General features: G+C 46.8%; 1 protein-coding gene across 2 annotated transcripts in view; it reads right to left on the reverse strand.

Moving 5' to 3' along the window:
- LOC147882295 (hydroxyproline-rich glycoprotein family protein) overlaps positions 1-17,626 on the reverse strand; it is a 53,452-nt gene that overhangs the window by 20,203 nt on the left and 15,623 nt on the right. For both annotated transcript variants that reach the window (XR_015543858.1, XM_087400389.1), the window contains exons 3-4: positions 14,016-14,548; positions 13,469-13,618 (exon numbers count right to left, since the gene is read on the reverse strand). Coding sequence is in view for 1 of the 2 variants with exons in the window: in XM_087400389.1 (XP_087256515.1) it covers positions 13,469-13,618; positions 14,016-14,548 (683 nt within the window). In the remaining variant the exon portion in view is untranslated. The remainder of the gene's footprint in view (positions 1-13,468; positions 13,619-14,015; positions 14,549-17,626) is intronic.

Below are 17,626 nucleotides of genomic sequence, written 5' to 3' on the forward strand. Positions count from 1 at the left end.
TTGTTATTTCCCAGGGGGGGTGACTTGCAGATGCATGCCTACAATGATTCAGATTGAGCTGGTGATTATGACACTAGGCAGTCCACTAGTGGCAATTGTTTCTTTTTGGGTAAATCTTGCATTTCCTGACTGAGCAAGAAACAATCTACAGTGGCTACCTCATCATGTGAAGCTGAGTACAGGGCAGCTTTCACAGCAACAGTTGAATGTGTCTGGCTGCGACGTCTATTTGCTGATCTTCATCTGTCTTTGGAGGGTCCTTCTCCAATTCTCACTGATAGTCAGAGTGCCATTGCAGTGGCAAAGAATCCAGTGTTTCATGCTCGCACGAAGCACATTGCGGTTCACTATCACTACGTCAGAGAGAAGTTGCATGCAGGAGAGATCAGTATGATCTTTGTGTCCACACATGACAACGTTGCAGATATTTTCACCAAAGCACTACCACGTGAAAAGTTTGAGGCATTTCGCAGTGCCCTAAACTTATATCCGTTTGGTGATTGATCAGCCTTGTACATGACATTTATTAAAATGGCAGCGGAAGATGCAAACAAACTGAAATTATAGAGCCATACAGAGAACACTAGAGATAACAAAATGTGCCACAACTGATCTGCTGTAAATCAGCCCTTAAACCAGGGCAGCAACTGAAATACAAGATATCTTGAATAAGATATGAAAACAAGGGCTGCAGGAGAGGCTGAACTGAAGCAGAGAAAAAGGGGAACACAAGAAAGCTGAAGCCTGAGAGCACGGAGGCAGGAGAAGCCTGAAACGAAGAGGCAGGGGCCTGGAGTGAAGAGGCTAGAGGAGCCTGAACTGAGGAGGCGAGATCCTAGAGAAGAGGAGGCTGAAGGAGCCTGGGTGAAGAGGCAGGAACCTTGGAACAAGGGAACTATAGAGGCCTGGAGCGAGGAGGCAAGAGCCCTGAAGAGGCAAGATCTGCTGCAGAAGTGTGGGCAGCCAACTGAGCAGCTGAGAGGGGGCTCTGAGGGGATGGTCAGGAGCAGGCTGTATGCTGGAGCCTTAAGGAGCTGCAAGAAGTGATGGAGGAAGTGAAGGGAAGGAGGCCCTTTTATAGGGCTGGCCAGGGGGGGAGTCGGCCAGTTTGCCTGGACCGACCAGCCTGGTCGGTCAGGCCAACTGGGCCGACCAGCTGGTCGGCCAGCCTACCCCCCTCTGGCGCCCCTTGCTGCGTGGGGGCTGGTCGGCCAGCCACTCCTGGAGATGCATATTCTCAACACCCCCTCTCAGCTCCAGGGTGTGGCACAAGACCCAGAGAGCTGGTATGACGTTAGAAGGGGAGGAGAAACAGATTTGGTAAATATGTCGGCGACGTTGTCGAAAGTGGTGCTGAATAGGAGCACAATGGTACCGTCAAGAACCTTCTCTCGCGTGTAGTGGTACTGAATTTCAATGTGTTTTGTCCGAGCATGGAAAACCGGATTGCGAGCAAGGGCAATACAGCTTTGATTGTCACAAAAAAGTGTGGTAGAAGTGGGTTGCTGAAAACCACAATCGAGAAGAAGGCGCCGAAGCCACACAGCCTCACAGGTGGCACTACACATAGCCCGATACTCAGCCTCGGTGGAAGATAGGGCGACCGTGGGTTGGCGTTTACTGGACCAGGAGATAGCCGCAGAGCCAAAGGAGAAAACATAGCCCGTGGTAGAGCGGCGAGAATCGGGGTCGCCAGCCCAATCGGAGTCACTCCATCCTCGGAGAGTGAGCGGGAAAGGAGAGGAACCACCGGCAGCATAAAAGAGCCCGAAAGTAGAGGTCCCCTGAAGATAGCGGAGGAGACGTCGAGCAGCTTGCCAATGAGAAAGCGAAGGGGTTTGCATGAAGGTACTGAGGGTGCCGACAGAGAAGCCGAGATCCAGTCGAGTGTTAAGTAGCCAAAGAAGAGATCCAACAAGCTGGCGGTAGAGGGAGGCATCAGGATAAGCAGTGGACCCAGAAGCAGAGAGTTTAGCGTTGGGATCCATGGGAGAGGTGATGGGCCGACAGTCAGCCATGTGGAAAGTTTCGAGGAGCTCGTGAACATAGCGTTGCTGAGAGACAAAATACCCCCTCTTAGTCTGCCAAATCTCAAGACCCAAGAAAAAATGGAGAAGGCCCATATCCGTCATCTCAAATTCAGTTTGAAGAGCAACTTTAATGGCAAGGATATGATTGGTATGACTCCCGGTGAGGATTAAATCATCCACATAAAGAATGATGAAGGTATGAAGCTGTCCTTCATGAAAAAGATAAAGATTGGGATCAGCCAGAGAGCGAAGAAGTCCTTGGCGGCAGAAGAAGGTATCAATACGCTGATTCCAGGCCCGAGGAGCTTGCTTGAGACCGTAGAGAGCCTTGCGAAGGCGACAGACCATGAAAGGAGAACGAGAATTAATGAAGCCGGGTGGCTGATCCACATATACCTCTTCATGAAGATCACCATTCAAAAATGCAGATTTGACGTCCATTTGAAAGATGGGCCACTGATGGTGGGCTGCAAGAGCGAGGATCGTGCGGATGGTGCTCATCCGGGCGGTAGGTGCAAAGGTCTCCCCATAGTCGATGCCGGGTCGTTGGGCATAGCCTTTAGCCACCAGCCGAGCTTTATACTTGTCGACAGAACCATTAGAGGCGTATTTTGTTTTGAAAATCCACCGGACACCAATGACGGAACGATGTGAGGGACGAGGGACAAGGTCCCAGGTGTGGTTCCGAAGAAGAGCATGAATTTCCGCTTCCATAGCCTGTTTCCAATGAGGCTGGGCCAGAGCCTGACGAACGGTAGTGGGCTCACGAGTGGCGAGGATGCGAGACATAAGGGCGTAATTGACATGAAGGGGATCAGAAGAGGACGGTGGGAGATGGCGATGAGAGCGACGAGGCCCATCATCAGGGGGTGGTTCGGAGTAGGGATCCTCAAGACCGGAGGAGCGGAGAGTATCAATGAGCCATCGCGGAACACGTACCGAGCGGGGTTCCAAAGGAGGAGCAGACGAGGGTGGAGCCGGAGAAGGAGGCGGAGGAGAGAGAATAGGAGGTGATGTACCGGGAGACGAGGCAGGTGGAGGGAGAGAGGGCTCCGGGGCATCAGACGGATCTCCAAGAACAGGAGGAGAGTCGGAGGATGGCGGAAGGACCTGCTCGTCAAAAAGGACATCCCTGCTCACGGAGATAATGCGGCGGCGAGGATCATAGAGGCGATAGCCAGTGGAGACGGAGTTGTAGCCTTCATGCCTGGGACTGCTGATGTCGGAGAGCGGTTAAGAGTATGGATGGCGGTCATCATGGCCTCGGCCCAGAGAGACTGAGGGAGTTGACTGTGAGTGAGCATGGTCCGAGCCATTTCAACACCGGTACGATGTTTACGTTCAACCACACCATTATCAGAAGGGGTACCTGTGTTGGCAAATTCCCGTTTGACACCATGACTACTCAAGAACCGATCAAACTCGAGAGAGGTGAATTCACCACCTTTATCAGCACGAAGAATTTTGAGGGACATAATCTGCATAGGGCCACATAGGTCGAGGTGAACAAGATCAAGCGGAACAGTGGCACGGCGAGAGGCATGATGAGCGAACGGCTCGCGATGTTGTTTGCCCAATATGCAAGAGGGACAAAGACCTTGGCGAGTGCCGACGTTAGGGAGGCCGAGGACAAGCTGATCACGAAAAGCACGATGGAGAGCATCAATGTGTAAATGACCAAACCGATAATGCCAAAGGTCGCCAAGAGAGGTTCTGTAAGGGAGGGAAGGGCGACAAGCTTGTAGATACCATTAGTAGAATGGCCGGTCCAAACCGGCTGTCCGGTGGCACGATCGCGGATGGTGACAGAGGCTGCTTTAAACTCAACTTTCATATTGTTTTGACAAATCTGATGAACCGAAAGGAGATGAAAGCCGAGAGACGGAACATAAAGAACACGAGAAGAGTGTTTACCCCCTTTGCCATCAGGAATAATATCAAGAGAGCCCTCTGAATGAACAGGAATAGAATGCTTATCGCTGATGCAGACACGACCAGAATGAGGAGTGAGATCCTGCAGCAGTGAGGAGGAGGGGGTCATATGCCGAGAGGCCCCACTATCAACAATCCATTCACGAGCATCGGAGCTATGGAGAGCCAATGACTCTGCTGCAGGAAGGGGGACCGAATTCAAGAGCTCAAGGTGAACAAATGCAGGAGTAGGGGTAAGGGAAGCATCAGCCGCAGCGGCCAGAGGTGCGTCAGCTCGTTTGTGTTTGCGGTAGGGACAATTGCGCCAATAATGGCCAGGAGTGCCACAGTGATTGCAATTACCTTTGGGAGCAGGACGGTCACTGGACGGATCTGAAGGAGATGAGTTATTGGCAGAGGACGGGGCATTCTTGGATCGTAATTTGGGACGATGGGCCACAAGAGCCTCAGAAGAACCATCAGAGGTTTTAGTGAACTGTTCCTCCTGATCCATCATCATGGGGACAAGTTCCTCCCAAGTGATGGTGCTGAGGCGGCCAGAGGTAATAAGAGAAGAATAGAATGCTGCATATCGACTGTCAGTAATAACATGAGATAAGAGAGTAATAGCCATATCTTCGGAGGAGATAGCCTTGCCTGCATGGAGGATGTCCTGATGCATGCTCTGCATTTTGTTGATGTGGTCCCGTATGGAAGGGGAAGTAGTCGGATCGAGGCGACGAAGCTGAACTTCCAAGGAAATACGTTTCATGGGAGTGACGCGAAGATACATGCCATCAAGAAATTCCCAAATAGCACGTGCAGAAGTAAGATGCTTGATATGATTGAGAACCCCTGGTTGACAATTGAGAAAGATGAACGAACGTACACGAGCATTCAATTTATCCCAGATAAGAGAAGCATGTGGCTCCTCCTCAGGTGACGGACGAGGGATCCCGGGATAAACAAACTCAGCAAGATCATAAGATTCCAATACAGACGCCATCTGAATTTTCCAAAGAGAATAATTGGTCCCATCTAACTGCCGAGTATCTGGAAATGTAGGAAGAGTGGGAATACGTACAGGCTTGTCAGACTCTTGAAAGAAACTGGACATAGGGGATACGCGAAGATCCGGAGTAGAATCCTTTGTTTCATCAGCCATAACTGAAACCAGGGAATGGACAGCAACAAGGGGCTGAGGAAAAGATCAAGGTCTAGAACAGGGCTGCCGACAGGCAGCAAAAAAAAAAAATATAGGGAGGGGAGAAGAGAGCTCTGTAGTCAGTGGGAAGGAGAGTTGCTGACGAGGACAAACTTCTTCAACTTCATCAATATAGAAGTTCCCAGATCAGAGAGTAACCTGGTGCTCTGATACCATATTAAAATGGCAGCGGAAGATGCAAACAAACTGAAATTATAGAGCCATACAGAGAACACTAGAGATAACAAAATGTGCCACAACTGATCTGCTGTAAATCAGCCCTTAAACCAGGGCAGCAACTGAAATACAAGATATCTTGAATAAGATATGAAAACAAGGGCTGCAGGAGAGGCTGAACTGAAGCAGAGAAAAAGGGGAACACAAGAAAGCTGAAGCCTGAGAGCACGGAGGCAGGAGAAGCCTGAAACGAAGAGGCAGGGGCCTGGAGTGAAGAGGCTAGAGGAGCCTGAACTGAGGAGGCGAGATCCTAGAGAAGAGGAGGCTGAAGGAGCCTGGGTGAAGAGGCAGGAACCTTGGAACAAGGGAACTGTAGAGGCCTGGAGCGAGGAGGCAAGAGCCCTGAAGAGGCAAGATCTGCTGCGGAAGTGTGGGCAGCCAACTGAGCAGCTGAGAGGGGGCTCTGAGGGGATGGTCAGGAGCAGGCTGTATGCTGGAGCCTTGAGGAGCTGCAAGAAGTGATGGAGGAAGTGAAGGGAAGGAGGCCCTTTTATAGGGCAGGCCAGGGGGGGAGTCGGCCAGTTTGCCTGGACCGACCAGCCTGGTCGGTCAGGCCAACTGGGCCGACCAGCTGGTCAGCCAGCCTACCCCCTCTGGCCCCCCTTGCTGCGTGGGGGCTGGTCGGCCAGCCACTCCTGGAGATGCATATTCTCAACAACATTGGCACTGCAGGGAGGTGTTAGAATTATAGATATAATTCAGCAGTGACCAATGTAATTTAATAAGCTAGTTAGGGGCACTTTTCCCTCTTTAAGAGGTTTTCCCCCCTAACCACAGTTAGTTCACTAACTATGGTTAGTGACTACTAAGGTTTTGTCACTAGGACAAAACCTTATCTCTTACTCTTTCAGTTGTACTCTTACACTCTTCTATTGCAACTAAGCTTTCAAGCTCTCAGCTCTCAGCTCACTCTCTCTTGCTCTCTCTCTACCCTATACTCACAAATATGACGGAAAGCATACAATACGGGAAATAGAAGAGGCTGAGGCTGTTGCTTGAGATGTCTTCATGTGGGCTGTGGGTTCGTAGTATTCTGAGGCTGACTGTTCTCTGAGTTGTTGAGGAAAGTTCAGTTCTAAAGTCTAGTTGTCTCGGGTTGTGTAGTCCTTTGGTTCTCTCTGAGTCTGTGTGATCTATGTTCAGTCAGTTTTTATGGGGGTTTGTCTCGGTGCCTATTACAAAGACACATACTCTGGAATCTGGTTCATAAGCTCATCATGTACGAGCCCACATTGCAGCTGATCCCTATGAAGTCTCAGCTATCTGACGTGGTGAAGTACATAATTCCTGGTTGTCTTTCCATTTTTTCCTTATCACCGTTATAAACTTATGTCTGCCCATCTAACTGTGGATGAAAGGCACTGAGCAACTGTAACTTGGTTCCAAAATCTTTGAATAAGGCACGCCACAAGTGTTAAGTGAACTTGGCGTCCCTGTCTGAGGAAATCGTTTGCAGCAAGCCACCAATGGGATACCAAAACCGAATGAAAAAGGCACGTGACATCTTCTGCTGTGATCGTCTACATGCAAGGTATAAGCATGCAAATTTTGCTGAACCAATCAATCATAGTCAAGCATTGTGTTTTGCGTTCATCTGTGGACACTAGGAGAGGTCCCATGTAATCGAGAGATATATCCTGAAAGGGGCCTTCCGGAATGGGCAATGGCTTGAGCAAGCCTGCCACCTTCTTATGGGATGCCTTAACCTTTTGGCAGATTTGACAGCATTGGACATAGCTATAAACATCATGTCGCATCCTTGCCAATGAAATAACCACTCTAGCTTCTCCAATGTACTATTAATGCCTCGATGGATCCCGATGAGAATCATGGGCATCATGGAGAAGAGCTTTCCGTTTGTATTTAAGCACACAAAGTCGATTCTAATAAAACAACCACCCATCCTAAATAGAATAATGGCCTGGGTTAGGAGATGTCACCAAATGGTATTGGGTGCCGAACTTGGCTGAATCTACGTACTATGCCTTAATGCGCTCAAGATCTTTGCCCTGAATCTAAAGCACAAGTGCCCCCTGAATAGTATATTGCAGCTGAGAGCATCAGCATTTGATTATGCTTGCCACGGACATACTATATCATACCACCAAATTGCTGAAGGATTTGGCTCCACCTAGCTTGTTGATCACTCCAATGGGCACTGGGCATTGTCTGAAGCCACTTGAGAGCCTAATGGTCTTGACTATGAATGTACGCCCATATAAAAAAGGCTTCCAATGCTTGAATGACCCCGTGCAACTCTCTGTCATAGACTCAATAATTCCGCTTGGCCGCATTCAACTTCATGCTATAATATGCTACTAGCAGATCTTCTTGCTAGAGTACCACCCTAATGGCCACATTACTGGCATCGGTGACCTCACTAATCACCAAGAAGGGGTCATCCCAAGATGCTAACCTTAAGACGAGTTTTAGAGGCCAATGTCTTCAACTCCTGAAAAACCTCTAGCACTGGGTCGGTGATTGAGATCTTTCGCTTGTGTGTCTTCACCCCTTTGAGTAGATCTATATGTGGGGCAGCACAAGTGGAAAAGCCATCCAGATGTGAGCTATATCCTTAGCAAAGACCAACAAAAGACCTTACTTCTAGCACTGTTGTGCGGACAGGTCAACCTGCATAGCCAGAAACTTTTCGCAATCCAAGTAGATGCCTTATATAGCCCTTGTACTTCAAGCTGTCCGAATGCGCTCTTCTTCGCATTGATCTAGAGCTGGTTGTCTCGTAAGACCTGAAGGACCTGCGTAACATGCTGCAAACGCTGCTCCATAGATGAGGATAATATCAAAATGTTATCCAGAAAAATAAATGCACACTCACCAATATACTTCAAAATATCTTCAATATAATCTTGTTGAAGGTGAGGGGTGCATTCTTAAGCCCAAATGGCATGACTATGAACTCGTAATGACGTTTCAGAATGTCAGCCTAAAAAATACAGACTTGATGGTAACCAATTTTGAGATCAATCTTTGAGAAATACCTTGCACCATTGCGCCTTTCCACGATGTACTCAATGCAAGGCATTGGGAATTTGCTACTGATCGTCAACTTGTTGAGTGCGCAATAGTAAGCACACAATCGTGCTGACTTATCCTTCTTCTGAATGAATAATGTAGAAGCTGCAAAAGGTGAAGATGAAGGGCATATAAAACCAGCACGGAGGAGTTGCTGCTCCAACTCACCCTCCATAGATTTGGATAGTCTGTAAGAAAACTGACTCTTGCGGCATAGAACCTGGGAGAGACACAATGCAATGGTCCTCAAATCTACTGGGCGGAAGCTGGGTAGGGAGATTGTCTCTCAACAAGGGGGCAGCGGGGAGCCAGCAAGGAGCAGCTCTCGGCCTGATGCATCTATATTTTTTAATCACGTTTGTTTATTTTGTTTTACTTTTCAAATCTTCATGATTTAGAGTACTACGTGCAAATCAGGTCGAGTGACCTCTGAGAACGATCCCACTTGCTTGAAGCAAGAACAACCTCTCAATGTGATGTGTAAAATATGTGATTGAGTAGCGACAATGAAGCTACTAGCTAAGATGCATAAGCTATTAAAATGGCATCCCCCCACACACAAATTCTTAGACACATAAAACATTAGGGATTAAGCATATAAACATTGACCTTATATGAAGATAATATCAGAACTTTTGATCTTATGTCCACATGAATTGGATAATGCAGTCATGGGCTGTGAAAGAGGGGCAGCAAGGAATGACATCAGCCATCTCCGATGGCTGTTTTCTACAGTCCAGTCAAGTTAAAGCTGCATTCTCAGTAAAAAACCATGTCTTGCTGACAATAACCTTGCCTATTCTAGGCTCATACAACATGTATCCTTTGCTCTGTGAGCTGTAGCCAATGAAAATGCACTTGACTGAGTCATCTTCCAGCTTATGCCTCAGCTGAGAGGGAACATGTGCATAAGCCAAGGACACAAACACCTGCATGTGTGAAATCTCAGGCCTTCCGTCCTGTCCATGCTTCACAAGAAGTGATGGTCATCAATGCTTGTGTGGGTGCTCTATCGAGCACATAGTTGGCACACATAACTGCATCCAACCCAAACTTATTGGGCAAAGACTTCCCCTTCAACATGCATTGGCCATTTCCATTAATGTCATGTTCTTCCGCTCTACAACTCCATTATTTTGCGGAGTGTATCGGACTGTGCACTGATGTATTATGCTACGGGCTGCTAAGAAATCTGAAAATTCACGAGACATATACTTACCCCCCTGTCAGTGCAAAGGGTCAAGAGCTTGTTTCCACTCTCGTTTTCAGCCATGGCAAGAAAGGGCTTGAAACAAGAGAAGACATCAGACTTGGACTTCAAAGGATAAACCTAAGTATGTCTGGTGAAGTCATCCACAAAGGTGACAAAGTACAAATAGCCCCGAAGTGATGCTGTCCGCATCGGTCCACATACATCACTATGCACTAGATGCAACTTCTAGATGCACCAACAGTCCCATCTTTTCGAAATGAGAACCAATGCATTTTACCCAACAAGCAGGCCTCACACAAATGTTTAGCACATGAGTGCATGGGTGAAAGGTCTACCACCATGTCCGTAGAATCCATTTTTCACCAAACCTCCATAATTGAGATGTCCCAATCTCTCATGCCACAAGTCTGTATCTGAAGTTACAAATTCAGCAGCTACATTTGCTTCTGTAACAGCTTGTTTTTCATATGCATCAAGATGGTACAGCCCTCTGAAAAGTGTGCCAGTAAGTACAATACAGTTATCATGCCAGATCTCAGTTGTCATACACATCACAGCGATAACCATAAAAAATAACCATGAAGCCATTTCTGGAGATGGTTGAGATAGAAAGCAGGTTCTTTTTTACACCTAGAACATATAAAACTTCCACAAGAGTCACTGCAACCCCCGACACCGAGATGACCTGCACTTGGCCAATCCCTCTCACGGGATAAGAATGCATTGTTTGCTTAAGTACAATACCACCCTTGAGTGCATCGTACAACAACTGAAATAGTTGTCTGCAAGATGTAATATGCTCAAAATCCCACTATCAAAAAACCAATCAGACATAAAATCTGAAACAGACAAAGATGCATCATGCTTTGACAGATTGTAATGGCAAGTCACAACAAAGGCCCACTCATCATAAGCCATGGGGGATGCCCCATGGCTGTGTTTCAGTCAAACACAACTTTAGATCCACCACCAACAATCTATCACTGACTTTCTTCCTCGATGCCAGCCCTCACAGAATCCCGAGCCACTGTTAGATGAGCTACTCTTGTCACTCTCTAGTGCAATTGGTCTCAAAGACAGCATACACAGGGCCAGCCACCCGAATGGACGGTTGACCAATTGGCAGACGACCAAGAGGTTCTCCTCGGAGTTTTTTCCTTTTTGGGTGTCTCTTGCAGCGATAGTGCAATGTGTTGCTTTCTTTTTCTCATTACAGACATCAGCCTTGGGTAGGGATGCCCGTTTAGTGACCCCACCCTTCGCTTCCATTGTATCAAGGATTTTTTCAGTCTCATAGACCCTTTGGTCTTTCGTAGAGATTAATAAACTTTTCTTTCTCATCCTCGTAGATTTGTTTGTTTTGTACGAGTCCTTCAAGATGTCCTAAGCTTCCTTCAAGGTATCTGCCAACTAAATGTGCAGAATCACCACATCTGTTGTCGTTGCAATAAGCATTTATCACACCTCTACATCCTTTTCGACCCATCCTCACCTTCCATACATACCTAGATGAATCCAGGAACATTCCCAAACTCATCCTCTAAAACCACAACATAGTGCAGTTTCAATCTCATGATAGTCACTCATAAGGTTGAAAACCATAAACTCCATCACACATAACAGAGACTAGCTACTATGACATCCCCACTGACGTCATCAGCGCCCAACAATGGGTGTAGACCATAGTATAAAATATGCTCTCGCACATACAAATCCACACACCCACACATACTTGAGCATCCATTTATACAAAGTCTTCGTACTGACTTTCTGTCAGCACTCCGGAGGTGAAGGGCAGACTCAGCCATAACTTCCTTGCCACCACACTGTGACTCAGCAGCTTCACCTTCCAGATAGGGTAATTATCTCCACCCAGTTTGCATCTCTGAAGTTAGGGATTCGCAATGTGAAGCCATTGGACTGAAGATCAACAAAACATATGCAACTAATACAAACAATTGCAATCCCTTACTTGACCACAGCAGACTTACTCGCACAGGTACGTGTTCTTCAGACGTTTTCAGTCAATTTCTGCAAGCCTAAACTGAGATCCAAGGTTCTCATCCTGAGCACTATCCACTTTTGACTCCCCCGCAGGGTTTTGATACCATGTAGAAAACATTGGAGGTTTCTTGCTGTAGCCTGGAGATCCAAAGGTTCTCATCCTAAGCTCTATCCACTTGTGACTCCCCCTCAGGGCTCTGATACCATGTAGAAAACATTGGAGGTTGCTTGTGGTAGCCAACACTCCTGCAGCAGAAGAATATGCCCAAGAATCACACGATGCGTGAAAGAAATCTGACTCCAATAGATGTGTGCACATAAGTACTACTGACGTAAGTCACAGATGCAAATGTTGAGCATGCTCATGATGAATATTCTGCATTGCACAAAATAGGCAAACTCTGTCACAAACTGTTGTGCTCAACCCACCACCATCTAGCAGCCTGTATGTTGCCTAGATGTGGACTGTTGGCACTTCCATAGGCTGCGTTCTACCATTGTAGAGCACCTCCGATCTTTGTCAACCTGCGTGCTATTAAGTGGGCTGGAAAGATCCTGCTCCAACACCTCTCTTTGCTGCCCTTCTTCCTGCTGAAGACCTCTGCAGCAGAGAGTGTTCTCTGGACGTATCCCTGGCCTCCCTGGTGCTCTGCAGTACTGCTACTCTGGATGCATCCGAGACCTGAGGCACAAGATAATGTTTGGACCCCCAACAATGGGGCACCTTTATGGGAAAACACCGTCCTGATCTGGCCAACCAAATCCCACAGATTGGTCAGCCGGTCTGTTGAATACCCAACCAGATCAGCCCTACTGCCAACTGGTCTGCCATGTGGCAGGTGCCTGCTGGCCTGACCAATTCCTGTATTGCTTGCAGACTGCTCCTTGTCTGGCCCGATTGCTGCCTCCAGTCTGCCAACCTGTCCTGCTTCTGCCGACTGCCAAGACTGGGCCTGACCTGAGCCAGCAGACTGCTGCTCAGTCTGATCCCTCGGACTGCTGACTCAGTCTGATCCCTGTCCCATCCATCAACGTTTTCCTGAGCCTATGAACAGCCCCTGAGCAGCCACAAACCTGCTGCTCCTGTTGCAGCCACAGTCTGCCCATCTGACCTCTTCCAGGGCCTGTGCAACAGCATAGGGTGCTGCCCATATGGCAGCCTGCATGTGTACAGATGGCAGACTTTCTACCTGTCCACGTGGCCCCTCTCTGACCCCAACCATGCTGCTGGTACACCTCCCTCATATCCTCATTTGGGGGCTCACAGGTGGGGAGGTGACCTCTAAAATCCCAACGTCCTCCCTTTTGAAAACTTTTACATACAATGTTGAACAGCCCAAACATGCATTATGATGATATTTTGTACAATACAACCCTAAATTTTTTAGCCTGACCAAGAGCCTTATGTATCCCTTGATAGGTCTAATTCTAGAAACTATGAATTAAAGCTCAGAAGAAGGAACACACGTGAATGCATGAGCAAACATGCAAAGAATAGCTCTTTAAAATTTGATCCCAAATAGAAATATCATCCTAAACTTCTGTTCTAAATGTCCACTCAGAAACCTTCAAATCATATACTCCAAACCTGACTCTGTAGCAACCCAGCTTACATCTTCAGTACACAAACTAAGTACACTTTGCACAAATGTACGCTACGTTATTTTCATTGATTTTCTGCATGAACCAATGTGGAAGGCTTGGGCAAAACAATGGTTAATGCTATCAAGCAGACTAACAACAAATATAGGAGACAAAGCTATACTTGTCACACTTTCTTGATTTCAAATAACTCCTGTTATTCTACTGCGAAAAAAAGAATGCAAAGCTACATACTTGCCACTCATTTTCACTTCGTACGATGCCAGTTCTCATTATATTTGGCTTGGCTTTCTCCAAATACTCCTCAAGTGGTGGCAGAGGCTTCTCGTCTATATCTGGGTTTGTCATGAAATCTCCCATGTGATATTCGAGCTCTAGACCCATCTGTATTGCAGAGAAAAAAGGAGATCACCATTATAAGCAACAGCACAAATTGCAAAGATAAGATGGGTCCTCACTCTATTTGCAACTACCAGGATCAGCACATAGACCTGACCTTAGAAATGAGAACCACAACCAAGCTAATCTAAAGAGGCATGACCCCTGAACAAGTCCACAAACAAGCTTATCTAAACAGGCATAACCTCTTACCAAGTAACAGAAACAAAATGGAAGATATCACTTTGAGTTTTAGAAGGAAAATCATGATTAATCAGGGAAAGCACATCCAAGTGGATACATACATTCAAATGCATAGATACATAGAATGCAGAATGCTTCATCAACGATGTGCAAACAAAGACGAGATTTACTGAATTACTGCTGTGTAACCATTTCATACCTCGCCATAAGCTTTCATAAATTGAGAAAGTGTACGCTGGACCTCTTCAATCTTTTCATTATTTTGCATTGCCTTCAAACGTTCAACTTCCTTCTCCGCCTCCTCTGCTGTAAGCTCAATTTCTGGCTGAATACGTTTTGCGAGTTTTCTCTTTTCTTTTGGAGCTCTAGCCTGTGGCATCCATACAGATGCTCTCCTTTCAGACCTGACACGCTCATCATCATCATCTTTTGACCATTCTTCCATTCTCTGAACTTTTCTTCTAAGTCGCTGCTCCAGAATTTCAATTGCCCTATCCCCAGCTTCTTGTTGGGAAAGCTGAGGACGAGCTTGCTCTTGACGATGATCCAATCGCTGTTCCCTGCTTATGCCCTCTGCATAAAATGGTGGTTTTGACTGAGGAGGAGGATGAACATGCTGAGGATAAAGTTTCGTACCTCGGCCAACACCTGTGTTATAAGCTTCAGGCGATGACGGCCCACCAATAGCCGAGTCATAACCTTGAGGTGAAACTGGCCTACCTCGGCCAACCCCTATACAAAACCCTTTACTGTCAGACGAAATCAAATAATCTTCGCTTGAAGTTGGTATAGCTTTTCTTAAAGAGAGTCAAAATTACAATGAAAGGATGATAAGCTTGTTACAAGCCACATAACCAATTGTGTATATGGGCGTCAAAAAATGTCTAGGATATACTACATGTCTAAAAAAGGACTGGATGCGCTCCAAAGCTTCACAAAGATTATATATATATATATACCTTTGTAAGACTAGAATATATCCAATCGTACAAAATCAGATTTTTGTTGTTCTAAAAAAAGAAAACGAAAGTCCTTAATTCTACAATGAAAGTAAAAGAGAAAACGAAAGAGGAGGGAAAAAAAAAGAAACCTTTGTCAGACTAGAATCCATCCAATCGTACAAATTATTCCTAGGTTCTCCAAGCAAGTAAAGCACCTCGTCAAAACCAGGTATGGCAACACGGCACGGTGGGTTGTGGTGGTTTGTTTTGTGTGTGTAGCGCACGCGTGGGTGGGTGCAACAATATCACGAGGGTCATGATGGTAATAAAATACCAACTTTTCGTTGTATTCTTCTTAATTAGGAAAGGCAAGATGAACGCTCGCTAACTCATGCCACGTCTTTTATCGGGGGTGGAACAGATACAAAATCAATACATGAGGAAGAGCAGGGGCCTAGCTCTCTAGGCCCTAAGCATGCCCCGCAATAGTCAAGGCAAGGCTCGCAAAGAACAAGAAATCTGTATTGCATTGAATTTCTGAAGATACATGATCCATACAATGAGGCCCTCCTGTGAAGGGTTGTGGCACATGGGATGTGTACCATCAAAAGAAAATACCCTTTCACAAGTGTCCATCCATGCATAAGTCTATAATATACCACAAATCGTGACAAAGGGGGCCCTTGCACATCAACATCTCCTTCCAAGTCATCACTTACCTTGACCAAGCTCTCAACATGGGCAATCAATGACGATAGAGGTAGACTCCCATGGTTGGCACTTTCCCCATCCATGCAAGGAGCAGCACACAAGGATGAGAGAAGTTGTGTGACTGGATGGTTTCAATCTCACGATGTTGGGATAGATATGTCAATTCCCCGCATGTAAGCCCCCAAATGAGGAGAAAAGAAAGAAAGAAAGTTTATTTAAATCTTCGGAAGACCAATGGGTCTATAAGACTATGAAAAAACCTCATACAAATCCAGCTAGAGGGGTGGAGCTACTAACCGAGCATCCACACCCATGTAGAAACAGAATACTGTATCATACATAATCACACCAAACAATAATAGTCATCATCTATAGCAAAAACATCCTCCACTACCGTCATAAGAAAGAATGAAGTGTGCTATAGGACAATATGGCCCCTCCCCTCGTCAACAGTGAGGGAGTGATAGCATGAAATCAGATATGGAGTGCTGGTGACCCCAAGTGGGTGCCGTCTTATGATGTCTCCTAGTCTAACGAGGGCGACCGTCACACTTGTCGCACATGAAGGGAATGTCCCCAAGTGCAATATGTGCATCAACCCTCTCTCTGAGTTGTGGTGTCACTGGCTCCGGGTCACGATCATGTCTAAGACCTGTGGAATGGGTGTCTGTGTGATCCGACTGAAAGAACTCAATGATCATGCTCTGAGATGCGTCCAACTGGGCCTGCTCTTCATGTCTCTGAAGTCAGAATAGATGCTCGCAATGCCTAGCTGCCTCATGAATGAACCTGCCCGGCTTGGCCATCTTGGTAACCCCCCTCCACAGTCAATTGACCTTTATAAGATCAGGTTGGCAAGCTCAGAAAGGGGGAGGGCTCAGCCCCTCCAGATATAAAGGCAGCAAGTTTGATCCAGCAGCTCTTTGTAGTGTCTAGAGCTCCTTCAAGAGAGTATGACACAAGCAGCAGAAAGAGTGTTGAAGCACATTTTGGGCTCCTCCTGTGGCCACTGAATACCTCTAGTTTGAGGCATGCAGCAGCAGAAGAAAGCAGCAGATAAGGTAGCATCTGGAAACCTTGGATCTGGCACCCGTCAAGCAGCATCCTGTTGTCTACGTAGTATAGGTTGGTTCCTTTTGTACGCTGTCTTTGGTCCTATTTCTTTGACATTTCTATGCATGCTTTTGGTTGCAGAACTGGCTGCCTAATGAAAGGAGCCAATGACTGGGATAAGGCCCACGAAATAAGGCTGGGGAGGCTGGGAGTGGCGGCTTATATATGCTCCAAAGCAGGTCCTGGTCCACCAAGAGGCTAAGCTGGCAGGGCAGCACATCTAGGCTTGGCCATCTTGGTAACCCCCCTCCACAGTCAATTGACCTTTATAAGATCAGGTTGGCAAGCTCAGAAAGGGGGAGGGCTCAGCCCCTCCAGATATAAAGGCAGCAAGTTTGATCCAGCAGCTCTTTGTAGTGTCTAGAGCTCCTTCAAGAGAGTATGACACAAGCAGCAGAAAGAGTGTTGAAGCACATTTTGGGCTCCTCCTGTAGCCACTAAATACCTCTAGTTTGAGGCATGCAGCAGCAGAAGAAAGCAGCAGATAAGGTAGCATCTGGAAACCTTGGATCTGGCACCCGTCAAGCAGCATCCTGTTGTCTACGTAGTATAGGTTGGTTCCTTTTGTACGCTGTCTTTGGTCCTATTTCTTTGACATTTCTATGCATGCTTTTGGTTGCAGATCTGGCTGCCTATCTTCAAATCCATGCCTTGGTTTGAATCAGTAATTTTCTCCACACATTGAGTAGGATCTGGAACATTGTGAGATCTTTGTTGGAAAGTAAAGGATAGAATCACTCACTCCTCACACTCCCGATTGCAGCTCGAACAACACTCAAAGAGAAGGGGAGGGAAAGATAGCAAAACTCAGATATATATTCATCCACAGATGTGGGCAGACAAAAGCTCAAAAATGAGCATACAACCAGCCAAGAGATGCTGGACTGAATCCTGAGTCTACTCCTCTCCCTGCGCGGTTGCCGGTGCAAGGCTGGTCTGTGCAGGTGATGAGAAATGAGGAGGGAATGGAGCCCTTTTTATAGGAGGGCCTGGTACCCTCAAACTGGCCGACTAGGCCAGTTGGCTGCAGCCAACTGCACCGACC

This window comes from Dipteris shenzhenensis, chromosome 29 (genome assembly GCF_047967505.1).
Source record: "Dipteris shenzhenensis isolate YYH24624 ecotype China chromosome 29, Dip_SZ_1.0, whole genome shotgun sequence".
Classification (NCBI taxonomy): Eukaryota; Viridiplantae; Streptophyta; class Polypodiopsida; order Gleicheniales; family Dipteridaceae; genus Dipteris; species Dipteris shenzhenensis.